Source organism: Culex pipiens, chromosome 3, assembly GCF_016801865.2.
Source record: "Culex pipiens pallens isolate TS chromosome 3, TS_CPP_V2, whole genome shotgun sequence".
In the NCBI taxonomy this organism is placed as follows: Eukaryota; Metazoa; Arthropoda; class Insecta; order Diptera; family Culicidae; genus Culex; species Culex pipiens.
The window spans coordinates 168,413,851-168,440,263 of NC_068939.1; the positions used below are offsets into that span (position 1 = coordinate 168,413,851).

The window sequence follows — 26,413 nt, forward strand, 5'->3', positions numbered from 1 at the left end:
CAACCAAATCTGAATTTCCAGACAAAAATTTGTGTTTTATAAATTACGGGGATTCCCGGGACAAATTATAAAAATCCCGGGATTCGGGAATTATCGGTTTTGAAAAAATCCCGGGAATTTTGTCCCGGGAATTCCCGGGATGGACGCACTACTTTAAATGTTAAAGATTTTTAAATTTTCTCATGTCATTTTTCTATGAACCACTGCCAAAATTGTATAGAAAATGATATGGACAAACTGATGATGCAAAATGTCTTCTCTGAACATACGGGAGGCACCCACACAGTTTCAGCTAAATCTAAAAATGCAATAACATCCAATTGCCGAAAACTCAGAGTGATTAAACACAGCCTGCTTTCAAAGCGGATAGTATTTTCAGCAAATGAATCAGTGAAATCTACTAATGTTTTAGCTAGATGTACCCGTTTTTGGATTTTTTGAGTGATAGTTTGTTAAAAAAGAAGGTTTAAAAACTTTTTTTTTGTTATTTCGTGTGTACGGTCAATTTTCAAAAGTATCTTTTTTTGCTTTTGTTACAGCACTAAATTCTGTGATCTGTGATTATGATATTCCTGAATCTTCATTGAAAATTTTTACATGAAGAAGACTAGTCGGCACTAGTTTAAAGACTTGAAATTGAAAATTAATTAAATCAAATAACCTTGTTTATTCAAGATAATTTATAATTTATATTATTATCAATATTATCATTATTTGTATTATTCAACCTATAACAATATCCTTTAAAAAAAACTATCAAACCTCCATCTCCATCGAAATCATAATCAACCATTCGCCTCCATCAATACTCGAAAATTTTAATTTATTTTTTTCAAAAATCTCTCCTTCCTGTCCGGCGCAGGAGGGTGGTAAAAGCCCTGCGGTGGGTGGTGTCGTGCGGTTTCAGCTTCTAGGAGCTTGAGCTTTATTTTGTTCTCACCATGTTGTCGTCGTCGGTCCTTGTCTCCGTCGTCATGTGACAGAGTCGGTCCTCGAGGCAAGAGGGGACCACAGACAATTGGATAAAACAAATTTTGAAAATAATTTTTTTTTGTTTTTTTTTTTTCGAGCGAAATGATTTGTTTATTTGATAAAAATACTTAGTTTTAAGTAATTGTTGTCAAGCAAATTTATCTGTGATGCAATATTTGGCACTTGTTATCAGTAGCTTGATTCTCACTCACTTTAACCGCACTCAAGAGAGAGAGCCGGAGAATGAGTCTTCTTCGAAATGAGTAAGTGCCGTGCGGGATATGAATAAGGACAGTGGGGCAAATGCGAACCTGTTCAGCCAATTTAGACTAACGAATAGGAGGTGTAGAGTTGAAGGACTTTTTCGGATTATTCAAGAGAAACGAAAAAACAATTTGAAAGCAATAACTTCATTAAATTTTACACAATTTTAAAATCATTTTAAGTACAATTATTAAAATTTTCCAATTCGTAGCCTGCCTAGCTAAAATAATAAAACAATAAAGCCTATTTAAAAACATTCGTTTCGAATTCAATCACGATTGGTGTGTCCGTTTGAGCAAAACTGATAAACCTAATTCAACGTCTTAACAATATGTTTGCCAATTTACAATTTGTTCCAGATTTGCGTTTGGCATGCAGGATTAAATTACTTAGCAGTAGCTATTATTTCAGTGTAAACGTTTGACCATGGAATGAACCTTCTATTGACGATTTCCCGGAGTTTTGTCTTTTGATTTTCTGTTTTTTTTTTCTATTGCAGGACGAGCTTCTAAAGCTGTGTGGAGGTATCTTGTGGTGCCGGAAGTGGAAGCCTTGTGCACTTTTGAACCGATTTTACAAGCTTATCTGTTCCTATTTTTTTAGAATACCGAATCAACAACTATCGAATAGTTAAAGCCGCAGAAATTAACAATTAAAAAAAGTTGTAACAACAATTAAAATAACGTCGACAAAGTCTATCACCTCCGGCTGACCTGGGAGAACACCAGCATCACGAAGGACGACAGCAGGAACAAACTGGCCGGAATCGACGCCAGCAGTGCGTATCGCTCGTCTGTGACAGAAAAGAAAAAAAAATACGTCAAATTTAGACATTGAACTTCAGGCGATAAGCGAGTTTACTCACCGGTCATGGCCTCGCTCTTCTTGGTCACGGCCCAGCCCAGACTGCGCTGGACGGCCATCTTCCACTTGGTGTACCGCGCGTCCCGCTCCTCTTCCGTCGTCGTGGGCAGGAACGTTTCGTGGGTTGTTACGTGGCGTTGGGCGTTCCTGGTGAGAAATTGTAAAAAAATGTAACAATTTTAAAATCAAATAAAAAATGCTTCCGAGACTCACCAACTCTCCGGTTCCAGGTCGTACAGGTTGATTCCGTTGGCCTGGGCCGCCGCCATCGCCGTGCCGAGTGCCGCCGGATCGCGAAACTCGGTCTTTACTGAAGGGACGAGACGAGAAGTGAAGGTAGGAAATCAAACCAATCGATTACGTACGATGATCGAGTGCCAAAATACACGTTCACAGACAAACAGTCGTAAATCTCGTTTAAATTTCATCTATGAACAATTTAACGGTCAATTTGAAAGATCTCAAACTCACCACGGTCGTGTCGAATAAACCACGGCTTGTTTGCACTCATTTGACAGTTGCTTGAAAATGTTCAAGCGTTCACAACACATGTTCAATGATTTTTAAGTGAAAAAAATAAAATAAAATGGCAACTTACAAACTGGAATTCCACCCAGATCAGCCTGCAGTTGCATTAACAGCTTGTTATCAGTCATAATTCCGTCCGCGTGCAGTTTGTTAAGATTGATGCTAAAATATTAAGGCGAAAGATACAGTTATTACTCACTGTTTGTCACATAGGGCTTAACCGTACTTACCCGCAATCTTTCTTCATGGCCTCGATAATATCACGCGTTTGGAAGCAAACCGCCTCGAGGGCTGCCCGAATGATGTGGTGTTTCGTTGTGAAGCTGGTCAGCCCGCAAATGATGCTGCGTGAAAAGAAAATAAAAAAAAAGTTAAAAAATGAACCTTTCATAGGATTTGTGACTTGAATACTATCGGAAGTAGTAATTTTATGTAAATGTAAAACCGGTTGTTCGGAGATCACCACTTTCAAAAACAATTAGACTTACAAATAAATTTAAAAAAAAAATACTCAAGTTGTATTACATTACGGAACGGGTCAAATATTCTTTTTTAGGTTTTTATTACTGGATCATTGAAAACTAAATACAAAAAAATATTGAAAGAAGCAAGAGAAGTCATGTTTTTCGTAGAATAAAAAAAAAGTTCAAAAGGACCTCCTGGACAAAAGAAAAAAAAATCGAAGATTAAATTTGTGCAGTTCATGGTTATTAAATCACCTTTTTTGGATGTTTTTTTTTTTTACAGTTTAAACGACGACGTCGTCGGTTTGAAATTATTTCAAATAGTTGAATGCAATGAAACGTTACATTTTTTTCTATTTTATATTTTTGCAATGAAATAAAACTCGTTTTTTTTTTACTTCCGTGCATTGAGCATTTTTAATTCATGATTTATATTTTTCAACCTATTTTTTTGGACTACACTGAAAAAAAATTATACACGTTAAAAAAAAGTTGGTGATTTTTTATTTAGCTTTTTGTCACTAAAACTTGAATTGCAAAAAAAACGCTATTTTTAATTTTTTTTTTATTTTTTGATATGTTTTAGAAGACATCAAATGTCAACTTTTCAGAAATTTCCAGGTTGTGCAAAAAATCTTTGAGCGAGTTATGATTTTTTGAATCAATACTGATTTTTTCAAAAAATCGAAAAATTGGTCACACAAATTTTTTAACTTCATTTTTCGATGTAAAATCAAATTTGCAATCAAAAAGTACTTTAGTGAAATTTTGATAAATTGCACCGTTTTCAAGTTAAATCCATTTTTAGGTGACTTTTTTGAAAATAGTCGCAGTTTTTCATTTTTTAAATTAGTGCACATGTTTGCCCACCTTTGAAAAAAATATTTTTGAAAAGCTGAGAAAATTCTCTATATTTTGCATTTTTAAACTTTGTTGATACGACCCTTCGTTGCTGAGATATTGCAATGCCAAGGGTAAAAAACAGGAAAATTCATATTTTCTAAGCCTCACCCAAACAACCCACCATTTTCTAATGTCGATATCTCAGCAACTAATGGTCCGATTTTCAATGTTAAAACATGAAACATTCGTGAAATTTTCCGATCTTTTCGAAAAAAATATTTTCAAAATTTTTAAACCAAGACTAACATTTTAAAAGGGCGTAATATTGAATGTTTGGCCCTTTTGAAATGTTAGTCTTGGTTTAAAAAAATTGAAAATATTTTTTTTCGAAAAGATCGGAAAATTTCACGAATGTTTCATATTTTAACATTGAAAATCGGACCATTAGTTGCTGAGATATCGACATTAGAAAATGGTGTGTTGTTTGGGTGAGACTTAGAAAAAAGGAATTTTCCTGTTTTTTTAATCTTTGCATGGCAATATCTCAGCAACGAAGGGTCGTATCAACAAAGTTTAAAAATGCAAAATATAGAGAATTTTCTCAGCTTTTCAAAAATATTTTTTTCAAAGGTGGGCAAACATGTGCACTAATTTAAAAAAAATGAAAAACTGCGACTATTTTCAAAAAAGTTACCTAAAAATGGATTTAACTTGAAAACGGTGCACTTTATCAAAATTTCACTGAAGTACTTTTTGATTGCAAATTTGATTTTACATCGAAAAATGAAGTTGAAAATTTTTTGCGACCAATATTTCGATTTTTTGAAAAAATCAGTATTGATTCAAAAATTCATAACTCGCTCAATGATTTTTTGCACAACCTGGAAATTTCTGAAAAGTTGGCATTTTATGTCCTCTAAAACATATCAAAAAATTAAAAATAGTGTTTTTTTGCAAATCAAGTTTTAGTGATAAAAAGTTAAATAAAAAATCACCAAATTTTTTTTACCGTGTATCATTTTTTTCCAGTGTAGTCCATATCCATACCTACAACTTTGCCGAAGACACCAAATCGATCAAAAAATTCCTTCAAAAGATACAGATTTTAGAATTTTCATAAATCATTTTTGTATGGACAGCTGCCAAATTTGTATGGAAAATTATATGGACAAACTAATGATGCAAAATGGCTTCTTTGGGCATACCGAAGGCACCAAAAAAGTTTCAGCCGGATTAAAAAAATACAAAAATTAAAATTGAAGAAAAAAGACCGATTTCGTAGAGAATTGCTCACAAATTTTTGATGCTTATTTTGACTTACTTTTTGGGGAACAATAATTCAACACATTGTAAAGTCACATGCATTAAGTCAAAATTCCAGCCATTTAGTTTGGTCAGAGGAAATCGGGATGATCTCAGATGGTCATAACTTGCAATTTCATGAAGTCTGATACGTCGGATGATATGGTTCATTGCATATTCCGATAGTGTCCCCACGTGGGCTCCGGTGACCGGTTCTGGAGTGACCAGATTTGGTCAGAGGACATCGGCATGACTTCAGATGGTCATAACTTGCAATTTCATGAAGTTTGATGCGTCGGAAGACAGGGTTCATTACATGTTCCGATAGTGTCCCCCAGTGGTCATCGGAAACCGGTTCCGGGGTGACCAGTTTGGGTCAGAGGGAAATAGGCATGATGGTCATATGGTCATAACTTGCAATTCCATGAAATTTGATAAGCAACATGACGGGTTTGTAGCGTTACAATTATTGGAACCGTTTTAGTAGTACCTTGGAACCGGTTCCGGATTGGCCACAGTTGGCCAGAACCGACACCAAACAGTCAGGAGTAGTATGTTGTATCCTTTTGCAATGATTTGCAAATTAATCCGTTTCAAAAGACTGTTTTCCGGAAGTTCCGGGTTACCAGAACCGGTGGCCATTATGGACCAATTATTTTTTCTGGGGCTTAAAATTCAAGTTATTATCTGTCGAATGCAAACAGAAGCAACCTGCTAGGTGCCATCGTTTCGGAGATACAGGTCCTCAAAGAAGGGGTATATTAGTTCTTCTTTCCTATTAAATTTTTTGTTGTTTTTCTAGATCGGTTGTTTCAAAATTAATTTTTATAACAATTGCTTAAGATTTTACAGTATGATTTTAAAAGGAAAAATATTTTTTAATAAAATAAAAATTTCAAAAAATTTCAGTTTGTAGTCCAAATCATTATTTTTTGCTTCCTTTTTTGTGAAGAAAAAATGAAGGGTGGAGACAAAAACCTTTAATTAAATTTGAATAAATAAATAATTATTAAATAAAAAAGTACACTTTTGGTGTAACGACACTCGACAAAATGTAACCGATTCTTTGACTCAAAGATACAGCATTCCACATTCACCTCCCCTTGTCTGTGGCGTTTCGCCCTTGGCAATGCATCGCAATTTTGTAACGATTGAAATACGTCAGACGCGCGCGCGATCGCCTGCGACAAAACGATCGGTATGGGACGTGCCTTTGTCGTGACATCGTGTTTAGCCTTACAACTGTAAACAGTTCTAGTGAGTGAGAGAGAGAGAGAGAAAAAATAGTTACAATCGCTCGCCAGTCGTTAAGATAATCTAATTTGCTAAACACGATCAGCGACGCAATATTTCCGTTGGAAGACACGTGTTATTTTACTTGTTTGAATTTTAATTTTTGTTCTAAACTAATTATTTTCAATTTTCTACATATATAGCATTCGTTTTTAGCAATCACTTTTTTTTATTTATTTTTTAAATATAGTTGTCCTAAGTTAAGTTAAAACCAGATAATTTCACTTCCATGCTCTAACACTGAAACAAATCACTCGTTTCAATTAATATCATTAATATTATGATTACTCACTTTTCAGCTACACTTTTAATTTATGATCAGATAAACAGCTTTTTAATGTTTTTCCCTAACGCACAGTATAAACACAACCTGTCTGGCGAATCTCGGTCAAACGAATGCAATCGAAGAGTACTCTTCCACTATCAACAGACCCCTCTGGTTCGGACGGATTGAACCATTAAAATACTGTTAATCAGCATCCGTCACAGAGCAAAGCCGGCAGAAACAAAAAAAGCTCACTCAAATTTTGATAACACCTTCGACATTCAAAAAATCCCGCCAAGTTTAAAGTCCACATTTTTTTAAATTTATATTTCGTGCGGACGTCATTGAAAATTGCAGCTCAAGATGAGAAAGGACACACGGGCCAATGTTATCAGTGTGTTTTTCTTGGAAATTTGTTGAATCGTTTAATGGTGGCCATCAACAACAATACTAATAAAGTGTAGGAACGGAAACTCACCGCGGTGACCGACCGAAGCAAGCGATGCTGCCTCGCGGGATTAAAGTTGGCGGCGAACTAAGCAGGCTGCGACTAAATCGCGCCTCTGCGCAGCCGTGTTTTGATCTGACAACTTGCGTGGACTACTAGGATCGGGCGGGGTCGAAACTAGGTAATCGCTGAATATCATCACGAACGTTCTTTTTTTTATTGACAAATTAGCTAACAGCTTGCGAATGGATTGTAAAGAGCGGTTTGCAGACTTAATTGCATGCAGATTGCTTATCATGTCGTAAATGTCGTATCACTAGCTCGAAAATAAAACATGTACGACAATTGTCTTGTTGACAAATGTTTGATTTACAATGCGGTCCAGGATGTACTAAAAATCATCCAATTGTCTGTGATGTCTGCATTCCAAAAGCATGGCTTACATTGCTAGACTATGAGCAAGTGCTTCGCAAAACCAGTTTGGTTCTCACGTGTGACCATAAATATGTTGCAGCAGTCTCCCTCTCAATCCTAACCGGTATATCTCAACTGTTATCAGTACGTTGGGATCACGTTTAATTGAAACCAGATTCCGGATTCAGTAGGTACTCACCCTCGGGCGTCCTTCCTCCAGTAGGGTGCGTAGAGGCCAGTAAAAGCAGGTACAAAGTAGACATCGCCCGTCGAGAAGACACTTCCGGCGATCTGCAACAGATTAAAATAGATTTACTTGAATGGTGAACTCCCTTTTTAAACATATTTTAACATAATAAACCAAAAATGACATCAAAACTTCATTATTTAGTATTAAAAAAAAACTCTGGCAAACAATAGATAACTGAATTAAACATTTTAAGTTAAAATTATACTCACAAAAATCCATCCAAAAATATTCCTTTTTTTCTTCTTTAAAAAAAGGTTTCAAGAATTCATGTTTGACTAAATTTTCAAAATTACACCCTTTTGGACTGTTAGAGTTGATTTCAAAATAAATAAAAAATCGGAAGGACCAGAAAATTTCACAATTATTTAATTTTTTAACATTGGTTATAGGTTTCTGCGGTAATAGAAAATGAAAGCCTGTTTAAATGATACTTAAAAAAAACATCCATTTTCTTTTTTTTACTGTATTTCTAAAAACGAAAAATTCTATCCTTAATGGTTATTAGGCAATTTTATTGGAAACATTCTCAACTTTTCGAAAAAAAAAAATGTTCAGTTCAGGATGATAATGATAAAGTACTTTTCGATTGCAAATTTGATATTACGTTAAAATCTGAAATCAAAAAAATGTTTCGAGTAAAATTTATATTTCTCCAATTTTTTTTTAAGGAAGTCATAAGGCCATTTCAACATAAACATTGAAAAATATTTGCTTTAGCCTAACTCGGCGGCTTTTCAATGGCTCAAAAGTTGTAGTTTTTTTGTCTCCAAAACATAAATATAAAAAATAATTAATAAAAAGTGTGGATTTTGGGAAATTGTTTTTTTTGTTAAAAAAATACTTAATAAAAAAATCGGCAGCATTTTTTTTCTGTGTTCCACCTTAACAGTCCTCATTAATATCTACAACTTTACACTATTCTGATCAAAAAGTAATTTTGCATCATCAGTTTTTCCATCCAATTTAACGACACACAAAATGGGTATGTGAAAATTCAAAATAGGATTCTCTGATCGTGTTGGTGTCTTCGTCAAGGCCGTTGCTTATGATAAAACCTTTCCAGAAAAAATAAGAATACGAAAAAAAAATCACATTTCACATTTTTGGTTTTTTAAATTTCCAAAAAAAAAGTAATTTTTTGCAATTCCGTCGTGAAACTACTTACTTTTCCTGTCATTCTTGAACGACGAAATAGCCTACTTTTCTGTACCAAAAATAACAGAATCGAATAGCAACACTTTTCAAAATAAATGCTGAAAAGTTCTACTTTTCAGCACTCAAATGGGTGCTGAAAAGTTGAACTTTTCAGCACTTGTTTTGAAAAGTAACACTTTTCAACATTTTTTTGATTTAAACGATTTATTGACAAAATACATAAAAATTTGACATAAAATTTCACTCAGTATGTGTTTTTTGGAATTGCAAAAAATGTTGTATGGAACTCGTTGCAAAACTTGATTTTTTCAGCACTCTTCGTATTTATCCAACTCGGTGAACCTCGTTGGATAAATGTAGGACTCGTGCTGAAAAAATCCTTTTTTTGCAACTTGTTGCATAAACTACTATTTTTATATTCATTTTTTTTACTAGAATACTATAATAATAGCATATTTTGCGGTAGAGTACTCGAGCTAAACATTTAAAAAATATTTTTCGGAAAAAATATTGTCAAACTAAATTTTGAAAATAAATTTGAGATGCGAAAACAAATATGCAATCGAAAATTATTTCACATCAAGTGCACCGTTTTCAAGTTATAAGCTTTTGATTTTTTTGGTTTTTTAGCAAATTAAAAATATTTTATCAAGAAAAGGCAATCCTATATAATACATTTTGGAAAAGCTGAAAAAAACCATTCCAACTAGTTTTTTGAGTGGTGTTGATCGGACTGGTTGCTAAGATACATTTTTTTTAGTTTAAAAAATGAGTTTTTTTTTCAGTGTCATCTGATTGGCCTTAATTTTTCGTCTCGCGATGTCTCGGAAACAATTGGTTAAAAAATTAAACTGTTGTTAAATTTTCTGATTTTTTCAACCAAAATAATGTTAACAAAATTTGAATGTAACGTTTTTTTTTGGGATTTTATATTTTTGTAAAAGTCAAATATAAAAATCGAGAAAATCATATTTCAGATTCAGATTTTTTCAACCAAAATAATGTTAACAAAATTTGAATGTAACGTTTTTTTTTTGGGTTTTTATATTTTTGTAAAAGTCAAATATAAAAATTGAGAAAATCATATTTCAGATCAGAGACCTTTTTACGTTTTTGTTTCAAATTTCTAAGAATTGATTTTGTTTGAAAAATTTCAAAATCAAATTGAAATCTTTTTTTTAAATATAATTTAATTTAAAAATTTTTTATTGATGGTAACCCGATTTTTTCAATTTTACTAAGAAACTTGGTTTGCCGAAAATGCATGTAAATATGAAAATATTTCAATAACACTTAAAACATGGCATCAAATTTGTTCTGTTCTTGGTGTAAAATTAATCAAAGAATCGGAAAATGCAGTAAATTTTCCGAATAAAAAAAATTTCTGTAAAAAACATGACAAAAACATGAACACAGATGGTTTTGTTCATTTTTGTCATTTTAATCACTAGCGTGTACAAGGTGGGGCAACTGCCCCATCATCCTCAGAAATTTGTTCTAATTTTAGTCAGGGGGTGTCCATAAACGACGAAATTTTCTAAACGTCCATATAATTGCCCCACCTTCCTCGAGGGGCTTGGCACGCTACTGATTTTAATGCAAAAAAATAAATTGACAAGACAACATTATTTCGATGGATCAACTATAATTCCCGAGCTGTCAAGTAGGACCTTTTCTGTCAAGAAGGGCCGTAAAGTAAATATGAATTTAAAACTAATTTTAATTCCTTTGCGGTCGTTCAACGAGTCGTTGTACTCAGAAAAATAAGCTTTATCGTTGTGAACAATAATATCACAAATTTAAGCTTAATTTTAGGACCCAATTTTTGTTAATCAACGTTTTCTTTGCAGAACTTACCGCCTCCGAATCGGTTGGAATGTCCTTCAGCAGTCCCAGGTTCTCCTTGAGCCACTTCATGGCGACGCCGGCCACCGCCACGGACCCTTCCAGCGCGTACACCGGCGGTCGGTCCGGTCCCATCTGGTAGGCCACCGTCGTGACCAGGCCGTGCGTGGAATGTACACACTGTTAAAGTAAGTTGGAAGTTATTATTTGTTTGGGATTCCTTCAGCAAAAATTTACAACTTACCCTCGTTCCCGTGTTGTACAGCAGGAAGCACCCCTTCCGGTAGGTGTTTTTGGCCTGTCCCTCCCGCATGCACCGCTGTCCCACCAGGCTGGCCTGCTGGTTGCCGAGGATCGCACTGATCGGGATGCCGTCCAGCACGCTTTCGCTCTTGATCCGGCCGTAGATCTCCGACGAACTGCGAATCTCCGGCAGCATATCCACGTGCAACGAGAAGGTCTTGATCAGCAACGCATCCCAGTGCAGCGTTTCGATGTTCATCAGCAGCGTGCGCGATGCGTTCGTGACGTCCGTTATGAACGCGCCCCCGTCGATACCACCGGTTAGGTTCCAAACGAGCCACGTGTCGATCGTGCCCGCGTAGCATCGCTTCTCGCGGCATGCCTTCCGCACCTCCCGGATGTTCTCCTTGAGCCAGTTTAGTTTGAGCGCGGAAAAGTAGGGCGAAACGGGCAGACCCGCGATCGACCGGAAGTGGTTGTGGTTCTGATCGGGCAGCCGGGCCAGCACCTTGTCCACGGTGGAATTTGTTCGAATGTCGTTCCAAACTGCGATTGCGATAAGAGCATCATTACTTTAAGATAAGAATCGGAGCTTAAAACCTTTGAGCGGTTTACCGATAGCATTGTGAAGGGGTTCGCCGGTATTTTTATCCCACACGACGGTCGTTTCGCGCTGGTTCGTGATACCGATCGACGCGATATCCTTCACCTGGTAACCGTGCTGCTCTAGCTGGAGACACACCTCCACCATGCAGAGCCGAACGCCCTCTAGGATTTCGACCGGATTTTGCTCGACCCATCCATCGCGGGGCGTTATCTGGGTGATTTTTACCTCGTGCACGAACAGTTCCTCGAGGTCGGGTAGTTTGAACACCTGGTGGGAGGAAATGGATTTATTTTATATTGGTTGGAACAAGCATGACCGTGCGTCTCCACGGATGTCTTTTTATGCTGAAAATGTTGAATAAAATTTACATTACTTAGATGTTAAAGTTCAGGCTGAACCAATCCAATGATTATTTTTAGATAATTATTGAACATTTGAGTTAGTCTCACTGCTACAAACCTGCTCTGAAAATGAACTTATTCACATAACGCTAGTAGACCCAACTCCACGCACACCTAGGGATTCAGAATCGAATACTTTACAAACGTCTGTCTGTCTGTGTGTGTCTGTGTTGTTTCCAAAACAGTTAAAAACCAAATAAAAAATATGTTCGGTTCTTTTGCATGACCCATATTTGGTTAGAAGTGAGTAAGGCACTAAAACAGGTGGATGAAGTTTTTTTTTTTTAAAAAGATCATGAAATCATAATCTTGATGGCAAATACTTCTCTCAAAAGTTGCCTTTCCAAGTAACATTTTAGGTTTTATCAAAACTGTCACAACCGCTATAAAACCTATCTGCCAAAAGCAACATTACAACCACCTAGTCGTAACAAACTCCCCAAAACCTCGGTAAACCCCACTTTAAACCCAAAAGGACATATGATTTCAAGGCTTTACAACTGAGTCCTAACAACCTCCTTAAAGCCTTAATAAAACCTTTGTTAAAACCTTGTTAGAAGTTAGGGAAAAATGACATTTCATACGTTTTTATTAGAGACCCTAAATAGGGAGACTGGTCTAAGCTTGCTAAATCGATCTGGCAACGTATGTTTTGAGCTTGGCAACACTGATAAGTTTTGCTGGGCGTAAAGGCAAATTTGCTCGTTTGGATACGTGAAACTCGCGTCTGTTTGGGTACGTCAAATTCACTTCGTCCAGTCTCCCTATTTAGGATCTCTAGTTTTTATGAGTCTTGTATGTATTTGAACCCCCGCCTTGGCAGGACTTGGCCATGACCACAGTATATTTCAACTGAACCTTTAAAGCGAATACCTTTCTCTGGCTAACGAAATTGTACATACATAGATCGGTAATGCAGATGACTCGGGCCATCGAAACCGACTACTTTATCGGCTTCATTTTTCTGGGCGAAATTCGCGATTAAAAGCTCAAAAATTCCGACAGATGGCGCAAAGCATCGAAGAATGACGATTCAAATTTTCGCTGTTCGGTTACATAGGAATGCAAACTTAAAATTGAATTTACAGCTCTTAGAACAACTTTTGAGAAAAAAATCAAGTAGTACGAGTGTAAACTTTTTGCCCTCTATAAATTAACGCAATAAAAAAAATTGAAAAAAAAATATTTTTGAAAAAATAATATTGTTTAAAATGATAAAGCATCAAAAGTTAACAAAGTATCAGATCGAATTTGTGCTCAAAAGTTGTTTTGAACGCTGGAATTTAACAAAACAGAATTCGCATACATAACCTCAAAGGGCGAAAAATTCAATCGACATTCTTCGCTCTGTTTTGCTACTCAACACTAGGTGTCGTATGTCGTTTGGCTCTTGAACGGCAATATCTCGGAAACTATTTGTTAATTATTCAATGTAAAAAATATTTTTTTTGGTGGAATTTTCGTTTTTTTTTTCAATATATATTGAAAAAAACCCAACGTTTCAAAATTTCAAAAATAATTGTATTTGAATTATCGCGAGTTGGAGGATGAAAGAAGAAAAATAAGATGACACTGAGAATAACTCATTTTTCACAAAATATAAACATTGAGAGGCTGTATCTCATCAACCAGCAGTCCAAACAATGTCAAAAGGGAAATTGTAATTATCTGTTTAATTTTAAATTGCAAAAAACTAAACATTTTTCGAAAAAAATCACCTGTGTCATAATTTTAGAACAGTACACTTCTGTGTAAAGTCATATTCAATAGCAAATTTGATTCTACATCTAAACACGATTTTTAAAATCATGTTTGACAATAATTTAATTTTTCTCTAATTTTTTATTCAAAGATTACAATTTTTTAAAAGTTAATAACTCGAAAGTTAAAAAATACGTATTTGTGAATTAAATTTTTTGAGATAAGAAGCCGAATATAAAATCGGGATTTTTTTCGGAACAAATCCCCCTATGGAAAAATGTTAAAAAATACGTATTTGTGAATTATTTTTTTTGAGGTAAGAAGCCGAATATAAAATCGGGATTTTTTTGGGAACAAAGCCCCCTATGGAAAAATGTTACGTAGAAAATTGGGAAATATTCCATTGGTGAAAATTTAAGACTCCAGAAAATGCATGTTTTTCACATAATAAATGGCTGCGCAAGGCATGGTCAAAGCATTGATCGTCGACTAAATTATTTTTTTCAATATTAAATAAACTCAAATTTACTTCCAAATTTATATAATATTGGTTTGTCTAAATTGGACATTTTTAAACTTCTCGCTAATTATTATCCTTATATTGGTCCGACAAAAAGTTAAGGCTGTTGCAGTAAGATAAGATAGTATAGAAATCGTTATTGCACTTTAGCAAAATACAACCATCGCTCAAAATGCTTCTATCACTTCGACGTCACACCTCAGATTGTTTCCCCCTTGCGTCAGCAAAACACTTGAAAACAATGGCATTCATAATAACTAATCACGAGCAAAGTCTTGAGGCCCTGATTACAAAATTTACGCAAAGCTTTAAAAAATCGTTATCTGATTGAATGTTAAGATGAGATTTAATTAAAAAGTTCAAGATGGTATGTCAGAGACATAACCGAAAGACATAGGACCAAACAATTTGAATGTGTTTTTGGATTGCTAGTGAAATCTGAAATAAGATTATTTTATTTTGTTTCATAGATTTGTCGGCAAAATTGTCATAAATGTTCTCCCAAGGTGAACCTTCTATGAGGGCACCGGCAACTCCAGGTTGTGGCCACTACGGTCGAAATGTCAATTTTCATGTTCAGTATCAAAAACCATGAATTTTGATATCCATATTGCCACAACTCGTATGGTTCTGTTAAAGACCCTCCGGGCCCCGGGGAAACCTGCTTTGAGATCACCGGTCACTCAAGGTTGTGGCCACTACTGTCGGAATGTCAATTTTCATGTACAGTATCAAAAACCATGAATTTTGATACCAATATGCCACAACTCGTATGGTTCTGTAAAAAGTCCTCCGGGCCCCGGGAGAACCTGCTTTAAGGGCACCGGCCACTCCAGGTTGTGGCCACTACTGTCGAAATGGCCATTATTATGTTCAGTATAAAAAACCATGAATTTTGATACCCATATTGCCACAACTCGTATGTTTCTGTAAATGTCCCCCCAGGCCCCGGGGGAACCTTCTTTGAGGGCACCGGCCACTCCAGGTTGTGGCCACTACTGTCGAAATGGCCATTATTATGTTCAGTATAAAAAACCATGAATTTTGATACCCATATTGCCACAACTCGTATGTTTCTGTAAATGTCCCCCCAGGCCCCGGAGGAACCTTCTTTGAGGGCACCGGCCACTCCAGGTTGTGGCCACTACTGTCGAAATGGCCATTATTATGTTCAGTATAAAAAACCATGAATTTTGATACCCATATTGCCACAACTCGTATGTTTCTGTAAATGTCCCCCCAGGCCCCGGAGGAACCTTCTTTGAGGGCACCGGCCACTCCAGGTTGTGGCCACTACTGTCGAAATGGCCATTATTATGTTCAGTATCAAAAACCATGAATTTTGATACCCATATTGCCACAACTCGTATGTTTCTGTAAATGTCCCCCCAGGCCCCGGAGGAACCTTCTTTGAGGGCACCGGCCACTCCAGGTTGTGGCCACTACTGTCGAAATGGCCATTATTATGTTCAGTATCAAAAACCATGAATTTTGATACCCATATTGCCACAACTCGTATGTTTCTGTAAATGTCCCCCCAGGCCCCGGAGGAACCTTCTTTGAGGGCACCGGCCACTCCAGGTTGTGGCCACTACTGTCGAAATGGCCATTATTATGTTCAGTATAAAAAACCATGAATTTTGATACCAATATGCCACAACTCGTATGGTTCTGTAAAAAGTCCTCCGGGCCCCGGGAGAACCTGCTTTAAGGGCACCGGCCACTCCAGGTTGTGGCCACTACTGTCGAAATGGCCATTATTATGTTCAGTATAAAAAACCATGAATTTTGATACCCATATTGCCACAACTCGTATGTTTCTGTAAATGTCCCCCCAGGCCCCGGAGGAACCTTCTTTGAGGGCACCGGCCACTCCAGGTTGTGGCCACTACTGTCGAAATGGCCATTATTATGTTCAGTATCAAAAACCATGAATTTTGATACCCATATTGCCACAACTCGTATGTTTCTGTAAATGTCCCCCCAGGCCCCGGAGGAACCTTCTTTGAGGGCACCGGCCACTCCAGGTTGTGGCCACTACTGTCGAAATGGCCATTATTATGTTCAGTATCAAAAACCATGAATTTTGATACCCATATTGCCACAACTCGTATGTTTCTGTAAATGTCCCCCCAGGCCCCGGAGGAACCTTCTTTGAGGGCACCGGCCACTCCAGGTTGTGGCCACTACTGTCGAAATGGCCATTATTATGTTCAGTATCAAAAACCATGAATTTTGATACCCATATTGCCACAACTCGTATGTTTCTGTAAATGTCCCCCCAGGCCCCGGGGGAACCTTCTTTGAGGCCACCGGCCACTCCTGGTTTTGGCCACTACTGTCGAAATGGCCATTATTATGTTCAGTATCAAAAACCATGAATTTTGATACCCATATTGCCACAACTCGTATGTTTCTGTAAATGTCCCCCCAGGCCCCGGAGGAACCTTCTTTGAGGGCACCGGCCACTCCAGGTTGTGGCCACTACTGTCGAAATGGCCATTATTATGTTCAGTATCAAAAACCATGAATTTTGATACCCATATTGCCACAACTCGTATGTTTCTGTAAATGTCCCCCCAGGCCCCGGGGGAACCTTCTTTGAGGGCACCGGCCACTCCAGGTTGTGGCCACTACTGTCGAAATGGCCATTATTATGTTCAGTATCAAAAACCATGAATTTTGATACCCATATTGCCACAACTCGTATGTTTCTGTAAATGTCCCCCCAGGCCCCGGGGGAACCTGCTTTAAGGGCACCGGCCACTCCAGGTTGTGGCCACTACTGTCGAAATGGCCATTATTATGTTCAGTATAAAAAACCATGAATTTTGATACCCATATTGCCACAACTCGTATGTTTCTGTAAATGTCCCCCCAGGCCCCGGAGGAACCTTCTTTGAGGGCACCGGCCACTCCAGGTTGTGGCCACTACTGTCGAAATGGCCATTATTATGTTCAGTATCAAAAACCATGAATTTTGATACCCATATTGCCACAACTCGTATGTTTCTGTAAATGTCCCCCCAGGCCCCGGAGGAACCTTCTTTGAGGGCACCGGCCACTCCAGGTTGTGGCCACTACTGTCGAAATGGCCATTATTATGTTCAGTATAAAAAACCATGAATTTTGATACCCATATTGCCACAACTCGTATGTTTCTGTAAATGTCCCCCCAGGCCCCGGAGGAACCTTCTTTGAGGGCACCGGCCACTCCAGGTTGTGGCCACTACTGTCGAAATGGCCATTATTATGTTCAGTATCAAAAACCATGAATTTTGATACCCATATTGCCACAACTCGTATGTTTCTGTAAATGTCCCCCCAGGCCCCGGAGGAACCTTCTTTGAGGGCACCGGCCACTCCAGGTTGTGGCCACTACTGTCGAAATGGCCATTATTATGTTCAGTATCAAAAACCATGAATTTTGATACCCATATTGCCACAACTCGTATGTTTCTGTAAATGTCCCCCCAGGCCCCGGAGGAACCTTCTTTGAGGGCACCGGCCACTCCAGGTTGTGGCCACTACTGTCGAAATGGCCATTATTATGTTCAGTATAAAAAACCATGAATTTTGATACCCATATTGCCACAACTCGTATGTTTCTGTAAATGTCCCCCCAGGCCCCGGAGGAACCTTCTTTGAGGGCACCGGCCACTCCAGGTTGTGGCCACTACTGTCAAAATGGCCATTATTATGTTCAGTATCAAAAACCATGAATTTTGATACCCATATTGCCACAACTCGTATGTTTCTGTAAATGTCCCCCCAGGCCCCGGGGGAACCTTCTTTGAGGGCACCGGCCACTCCAGGTTGTGGCCACTACTGTCGAAATGGCCATTATTATGTTCAGTATCAAAAACCATGAATTTTGATACCCATATTGCCACAACTCGTATGTTTCTGTAAATGTCCCCCCAGGCCCCGGGGGAACCTTCTTTGAGGGCACCGGCCACTCCAGGTTGTGACCACTACTGTCGAAATGGCCATTATTATGTTCAGTATAAAAAACCATGAATTTTGATACCCATATTGCCACAACTCGTATGTTTCTGTAAATGTCCCCCCAGGCCCCGGGGGAACCTTCTTTGAGGGCACCGGCCACTCCAGGTTGTGGCCACTACTGTCGAAATGGCCATTATTATGTTCAGTATAAAAAACCATGAATTTTGATACCCATATTGCCACAACTCGTATGTTTCTGTAAATGTCCCCCCAGGCCCCGGAGGAACCTTCTTTGAGGGCACCGGCCACTCCAGGTTGTGGCCACTACTGTCAAAATGGCCATTATTATGTTCAGTATCAAAAACCATGAATTTTGATACCCATATTGCCACAACTCGTATGTTTCTGTAAATGTCCCCCCAGGCCCCGGGGGAACCTTCTTTGAGGGCACCGGCCACTCCAGGTTGTGGCCACTACTGTCGAAATGGCCATTATTATGTTCAGTATCAAAAACCATGAATTTTGATACCCATATTGCCACAACTCGTATGTTTCTGTAAATGTCCCCCCAGGCCCCGGAGGAACCTTCTTTGAGGGCACCGGCCACTCCAGGTTGTGGCCACTACTGTCGAAATGGCCATTATTATGTTCAGTATCAAAAACCATGAATTTTGATACCCATATTGCCACAACTCGTATGTTTCTGTAAATGTCCCCCCAGGCCCCGGGGGAACCTTCTTTGAGGGCACCGGCCACTCCAGGTTGTGGCCACTACTGTCGAAATGGCCATTATTATGTTCAGTATCAAAAACCATGAATTTTGATACCCATATTGCCACAACTCGTATGTTTCTGTAAATGTCCCCCCAGGCCCCGGGGGAACCTTCTTTGAGGGCACCGGCCACTCCAGGTTGTGGCCACTACTGTCGAAATGGCCATTATTATGTTCAGTATCAAAAACCATGAATTTTGATACCCATATTGCCACAACTCGTATGTTTCTGTAAATGTCCCCCCAGGCCCCGGAGGAACCTTCTTTGAGGGCACCGGCCACTCCAGGTTGTGGCCACTACTGTCAAAATGGCCATTATTATGTTCAGTATCAAAAACCATGAATTTTGATACCCATATTGCCACAACTCGTATGTTTCTGTAAATGTCCCCCCAGGCCCCGGGGAACCTTCTTTGAGGGCACCGGCCACTCCAGGTTGTGGCCACTACTGTCAAAATGGCCATTATTATGTTCAGTATCAAAAACCATGAATTTTGATACCCATATTGCCACAACTCGTATGTTTCTGTAAATGTCCCCCCAGGCCCCGGGGGAACCTTCTTTGAGGGCACCGGCCACTCCAGGTTGTGGCCACTACTGTCGAAATGGCCATTATTATGTTCAGTATCAAAAACCATGAATTTTGATACCCATATTGCCACAACTCGTATGTTTCTGTAAATGTCCCCCCAGGCCCCGGAGGAACCTTCTTTGAGGGCACCGGCCACTCCAGGTTGTGGCCACTACTGTCAAAATGGCCATTATTATGTTCAGTATCAAAAACCATGAATTTTGATACCCATATTGCCACAACTCGTATGTTTCTGTAAATGTCCCCCCAGGCCCCGGGGGAACCTTCTTTGAGGGCACCGGCCACTCCAGGTTGTGGCCACTACTGTCGAAATGGCCATTATTATGTTCAGTATCAAAAACCATGAATTTTGATACCCATATTGCCACAACTCGTATGCTTCTGTAAATGTCCCCCCAGGCCCCGGGGGAACCTTCTTTGAGGGCACCGGCCACTCCAGGTTGTGGCCACTACTGTCGAAATGGCCATTATTATGTTCAGTATAAAAAACCATGAATTTTGATACCCATATTGCCACAACTCGTATGTTTCTGTAAATGTCCCCCCAGGCCCCGGAGGAACCTTCTTTGAGGGCACCGGCCACTCCAGGTTGTGGCCACTACTGTCGAAATGGCCATTATTATGTTCAGTATCAAAAACCATGAATTTTGATACCCATATTGCCACAACTCGTATGTTTCTGTAAATGTCCCCCCAGGCCCCGGGGGAACCTTCTTTGAGGGCACCGGCCACTCCAGGTTGTGGCCACTACTGTCGAAATGGCCATTATTATGTTCAGTATCAAAAACCATGAATTTTGATACCCATATTGCCACAACTCGTATGTTTCTGTAAATGTCCCCCCAGGCCCCGGGGAACCTTCTTTGAGGGCACCGGCCACTCCAGGTTGTGGCCACTACTGTCGAAATGGCCATTATTATGTTCAGTATCAAAAACCATGAATTTTGATACCCATATTGCCACAACTCGTATGTTTCTGTAAATGTCCCCCCAGGCCCCGGAGGAACCTTCTTTGAGGGCACCGGCCACTCCAGGTTGTGGCCACTACTGTCAAAATGGCCATTATTATGTTCAGTATCAAAAACCATGAATTTTGATACCCATATTGCCACAACTCGTATGTTTCTGTAAATGTCCCCCCAGGCCCCGGGGGAACCTTCTTTGAGGGCACCGGCCACTCCAGGTTGTGGCCACTACTGTCAAAATGGCCATTATTATGTTCAGTATCAAAAACCATGAATTTTGATACCCATATTGCCACAACTCGTATGTTTCTGTAAATGTCCCCCCAGGCCCCGGGGGAACCTTCTTTGAGGGCACCGGCCACTCCAGGTTGTGGCCACTACTGTCGAAATGGCCATTATTATGTTCAGTATCAAAAACCATGAATTTTGATACCCATATTGCCACAACTCGTATGTTTCTGTAAATGTCCCCCCAGGCCCCGGGGGAACCTTCTTTGAGGCCACCGGCCACTCCTGGTTTTGGCCACTACTGTCGAAATGGCCATTATTATGTTCAGTATCAAAAACCATGAATTTTGATACCCATATTGCCACAACTCGTATGTTTCTGTAAATGTCCCCCCAGGCCCCGGGGGAACCTTCTTTGAGGCCACCGGCCACTCCTGGTTTTGGCCACCACTGTCGAATTGGCCATTTTTCATGAGAACCGCCGCATCATAGCGACTTCCACGCCGTCCGCTTCGCTCGAATTTCCTCCTTCTGCTGCCGGTGGTTCTTCCTTCTGGTTGCTGGTCCTCTTCTTCTATTGGCCGCTGCTGCTGCTGCTCCGCGCCGGCCCGACGTGCACAGTTCGAGTGCTCGTTCCAAAGTGACTTGCTTTTGCGAAATTTTCTGCTTAAATAGCGGCACAGCCGGAGAACGGCACAAAAGGGGCGCGGTCTCGAATGCATACGCTCGCTCTGATTGGTCATCTGTCCGATTTGTACTGAAAAATTACTCATTTTGATTGCATGTTTTAAGTGCTTTAACTATGTTTAGTCAGACTATCTATGTAGTTAAACAATAGCTGAAGTCTTCCTCTTTCGATTGGTGGTCCAACCATCTGGATTGATTCACAGGGAAAAAAGATATAAGCGTTCAAAATGTCCCCTTTTTTAACGCTTAAAAGTGACGCTTTGGATCGAATTTCTGAACTGGCCCCCCAATATAGTAAGTAAAGACATAGTCCTATGTCAAAAAAAAAAAAACAAGTTTTATATTAATAAAAAAAAGTTATTCTCTATTCTAAGACTTGAACCTACCGCAAAGCGTGCAATGTTAGTCCCCTCATCGATGACACCAATCAGCTTGCTGCGCTCGGTCGAACCCATCTCGCGTGTTTTTTTTCCTTCTTCTTCCTTAAAACCGCTCAGTCGCGCTAGTCACAATCACACAGCACCCACGTCCCGCACAGCCTCCTTAGGTCCAGTCGCGGGGAAATACTGGCGCTTACTCACTCGAAGATAAAAAAAAACTTTCACTTGTGATAATTTCCGTGTTTAAAAAAAAATATCAGAATGTCAACTCGATGTTTTGCTCGCCACGTTCTGTCGCACACGTTGCATAATTCGGCCTACTACTGCGCGCGGCTTTGACTTAGGATATTCTCTGTGAATGAAAAAAAGAATGAACTTTAGAGCAAAAACTCACTCACGAATACATCAATGGACTTAATCGTCTTACCCTGCAGCTGTTTACTATTGAGTGAGGCTCGCCGTGAACCGTATCGCTCGGTGTCAGCCGTGGTACTAAACTAGTAGAAGCCACTAGCCGTGCTCTGCGACATGATTACGATTACGAGGGGGATTTGTTTACAGCGCTGAACTTGGGCGTACAACCCAGAGTGATTAATTGCCCAGACCAGCCCCAGTCGATCCAGTGCGATAAGGCGACACACTGATAAGGGGAGAGCCACAGTGTGCGGATTCTACCGGTCCATCACTGATCGATTTTTTTTTAATTTTCAACACTTTCTGATAAAATAAAGAGGTGCACTTTGAACCACTGATACGAACCACAGTCCGGTCACCTGTGTGATGTGCACAAAACTGGTGTTATATTATTGCTTGAACGCGCACACGACACACCGCAGTGAAGCGGTTGACGTTTTTTTAGGTTAGGAAAAAATAGGCGGTTGCTAAAATCGTTCCTGAAATGAAAACCACCAATGGAGATGCCCTAATGGGAGTTATTTCTAATTAGATTAAAAACAATCATAATCATACACTATTATACATAAGAACTACGCAAACAATACGGCAGTTAAAATTAATAAACCAATAAATTATGAAGTAAATAAATAATGTGTGAAAAACAATAAACATGTAAATTTTAAAATTACTTTAGTTATTATAATTTTATTTCATGACATATAAATTACAAAAATTATGAAAAATACCATAGTTTCGTAAAAAAAAAATCTTCAGCGAACCATCGCCAATAAGGTCGACCGCGGAATCTACCACCACAGGCGCAAGCGCGTGCCCCGTGTCCGTCCAACTGTCAGCGCGAGTAAAACCGCGAATGTTGTATGCAAAGCAGAATCAGTGGAAAAAAATCTCTCGCGAGACGTGCCCCCTCGCTACCCAGTAAGAAATACGGGGCCGATCGGGTCTGACCGTAAGAACGACGATCAGACCTACAGGGGCCGATGCGGGTCTGATTTTGAGACACGCATCAGACCCGAATCAAGGTATTTTGCACCCGAAACGTCAACCTGTCAAGGTTGTTCGAACATCGCAAGAGGCCTACGTACGGGGCCGATGTAAGAACGATGTAAAGGTGAAAAATCGGACGCGCGTCAACCTATCTTTTTCGGTTCTTCTTATTCTTTTTCTGTCATCTGTCAAACTCATGATTTGTTTTGGTTGAAATAATTTGTTTGGTTTTGGTTTTTTTTCACTCAATTTCACTTTATTAGCCAAAAAATGGTTTTTTTTTCAATTCTTGTAGGAATTAAGTTTAACTTTCGCTGCCTCTGGTGTTGTAACAGAAAAAAATGATGGGACATGTTTAGTTCACCGGATCGGAATCATCGGAGTAGGTTCGTTTCGCCGGGATCGGGGCAACCGGTCAGCAGCAGGGTGTCCCACATATCCACCACCGGAAGGACAGGAACTGGACGATGCGTAGGGTGAACTTTCTGGAACGCACCGGAATGAGTAAAGTAGAAAAACATGTTTACGTCCAAACATGAAATATTTTGCAGATTAGACGTCGCCTTCCGGCGGTACACCGACCCAGGCCTTGGCCATATTCTCGCGCACTGCTGCTCCTACTCCTTCTTGCCAAACTTGGTTCCGGCGCACGGATGTGTTCAGCATTTCGAATGCCCTTTTGCCGATTCTTGGCGTTTCCGGACACCGACTGTTGTGGTACTCCCAGTCACCACCGCACCGGCTGTTTAATTTTGAATACAACAGTTCCGTTGTTTTGGACTCAACGGAAGTGGTCCGTCGGCGAACCTCTCGGAACCGGCAAGTCCGAGTGAATGTCCTGATCGGAAAGATCGGATTACTGTACGCTGACATACTCCCTGCGACCTAACAAAAGTGTCATGCTTCCGACTAAACCGGTTCGAACTCGCTTTGTTTGTTCTTTGGTGTTCCCAGCCCAATGAAAGTGCCCTGGTCAACTTTTTCAGAAGTCTTTCGTGCGCGCTGGCCATCTTGACCCCGCGTGGTGGTCGCACTTGTAAGATGTTATTGGAGGCCTTAAAACTTCTGGTCCGTCAGGTGTTCAAAAGAGCTGTCGTTTTACGTTCAACTGGCCGCCTACCGACTAGAAGAGGGAAAAGTGTTTTGGGGTTGTAGGATTTCAAAAATGAGTTTTTTTTACCTGCGTTCAGCACCGGTCCCGCTGCCACCACAAGCTCCTTGGTCACCTCCCGATCCAGTACAACGGTCACGTTGGCCGATGATTTAATGAACGTGCTGACCGCCGGTAGGACACTGGAACCACCCAGCAGGATAGCTTCAGAGAACTCTGCCCGCGGTGTCGACTAACCAGGTGGTTGGTGCAGCCGTGGCCATATCCTCGCGACCTCCTCGAACTCAGCTTCCGTCTGCCTCGGAAATCGCTTCCATTGTGGTATTCTTGGGACAGGACTCCAGATCTGACTTCTCTGCAAGAGGGGATTATTAGTTCAGGTTGGGTGATTTAACGAATTATTGTTTTGCCTGTGCTCTCGCAGCATCGGTTCCACATCCACCGGTTGACCAACGGGGCCGTCAGATTCATGTTTATGGACAACTTTCGCCAAATGTATCAGTACGGCAGGTGCTCATCCGCGAGATTTGTTTGGTGTTGTTATTGCTGGACAGGGCTGACGAGCTGGCGACCCGACAGTCCTGCACAGCTCTCGAGATGTTTTTGTTGAAATTCTGAAAAGACAAATTACATAATAACTTTTTCTAAACATTTAAACTGCTCGAGCTCTTTACCACTTTTGTTTCTCTGAGGACAACCGCAGCCTTCTCGCAATCGTGCCTGAGGGGCACAGACCGACGTTTTAATCGGCTCATGTTACCGACCCCGGCTTTGATCATGTTCTCGCGCTCGTTAATTTTCTTCGCCTCTCTCCTGCTTTTGCTGCTCCTCCTCCTCCTTCTCAACAAATGACAAGCTCTCCTCCATCGTCGCAGGAACCGGCGTTCGCGTATTCCCACATGTGTGATCAGTTGGTCAAAGGTTAGTGCTCTTCTGAAGCTTTTGCACTGTTCCGGACACCGACAGCTGGTTTCCGCGGCCAGTTCCGCTGCCTTCGTGGGCAAGTCCCGGAGCTTGCAGCCCGATTAAAAATCCTTAGGCGGACGTAACTGCAGTCACTAAACGGGGAACCTCTCGGAATCGGCGAGCTCGCAATGGAAGGGATGCTCAGCTTGGGAACGTCCGGCGACGCATTGCGTGTTTTTTTTCTTTCTCATCGTCCACGACCGCCATCTTGGAACTATCATCCGGGTCTACCGGATGATTGTTGGAATCTCCTTCTCAATTTCCTTCAAATGTCAGCGGATTACGGCTGAAAATTAAAGAGAAAATAAGTAAATTAGCGCAATTAATTTGAATTGTACTTACTTTTCAAATCCGTTTCGTGCAAATGTGCGAATAATCCAGGAAAAGACGGCTAATCAAATAGATTAAATCTAATTTTCTTTTTCCGACCGTGATTCGACGTGCACACGAGGTGACATTTTTTTGCGTTTGCAACTTTGACAGAAGTCTCGAAAATGTTCGGAGATTTGCAAGAGCGAGATAGCATGCTTTGTGAAACATCGATGAAAAATAAAAGCATGCTTTCTCTTTCACTCTAACGTGCAGCATTCAGTTCATCGAAATTTTCGAAAAACATCGTTGCCCTACAAAACATCGTGGGTTTACGGACTTTCGATCTGGGTAGCTGACCAATCGGCGCGCGAGTATTCGATGACGTCACGCGTAGGAGAGCCTTTCCAATACTGGTTTTGGGTACATATTTACAATTTTACGGTAATTATTTATTTTACTCTTTGCCATTTTATCTTATTTTAAGATTAAAATATTATATTAAAAATCATTTACCAAATGACATAATTTTTAAATTACTTTGAACAATAACTCCACTGTTTTATAAAATATTTCACACATAATTCCTTTCCGTAGCAACGTTTAAAGTCCACACCGTTCCGAGCGGTACCTCGAACTTGCTGAAGTGCAATAAAATTACGTTCGACCTCCGTG

At 40.1% G+C, this 26,413-nt stretch overlaps 1 protein-coding gene and 1 long non-coding RNA gene across 2 annotated transcripts; both read right to left on the reverse strand.

Moving 5' to 3' along the window:
• Window positions 1-1,366: 1,366 nt before the first annotated feature.
• LOC120426827 (glycerol kinase) lies at window positions 1,367-22,735 on the reverse strand. Its single transcript, XM_039591614.2, has 11 exons — window positions 22,379-22,735; window positions 21,958-22,303; window positions 11,766-12,024; window positions 11,152-11,696; window positions 10,920-11,087; window positions 7,857-7,948; window positions 2,859-2,972; window positions 2,699-2,790; window positions 2,314-2,410; window positions 2,102-2,247; window positions 1,367-2,029 (listed from the first exon to the last, which is right to left on the reverse strand). Exons 2-11 carry the CDS (start codon window positions 22,024-22,026, stop codon window positions 1,935-1,937), a joined length of 1,677 nt encoding a protein of 558 aa, XP_039447548.2. The 5' UTR covers window positions 22,027-22,303; window positions 22,379-22,735; the 3' UTR covers window positions 1,367-1,934.
• Window positions 22,736-23,285: 550 nt separating this feature from the next.
• Window positions 23,286-26,087, reverse strand: LOC128093469 (uncharacterized). Its single transcript, XR_008212512.1, has 4 exons — window positions 25,772-26,087; window positions 25,138-25,715; window positions 24,533-25,077; window positions 23,286-24,475 (listed from the first exon to the last, which is right to left on the reverse strand). It is a non-coding gene; the product is annotated as an uncharacterized LOC128093469 (long non-coding RNA).
• Window positions 26,088-26,413: the final 326 nt, after the last annotated feature.

Coding starts and splice junctions, on each gene's coding strand:
- LOC120426827 (XM_039591614.2), bottom strand. CDS start 22,026: ATGGGTTCGACCGAGCGCAGCAAGCTGATTGGTGTCATCGATGAGGGG. Junction 2,411..2,698: donor TCTGGGTGGAATTCCAGTTT/GTAAGTTGCCAT, acceptor TCGTCCCTTCAG/TAAAGACCGAGTTTCGCGAT. Junction 2,248..2,313: donor GACCTGGAACCGGAGAGTTG/GTGAGTCTCGGA, acceptor ATTTCTCACCAG/GAACGCCCAACGCCACGTAA.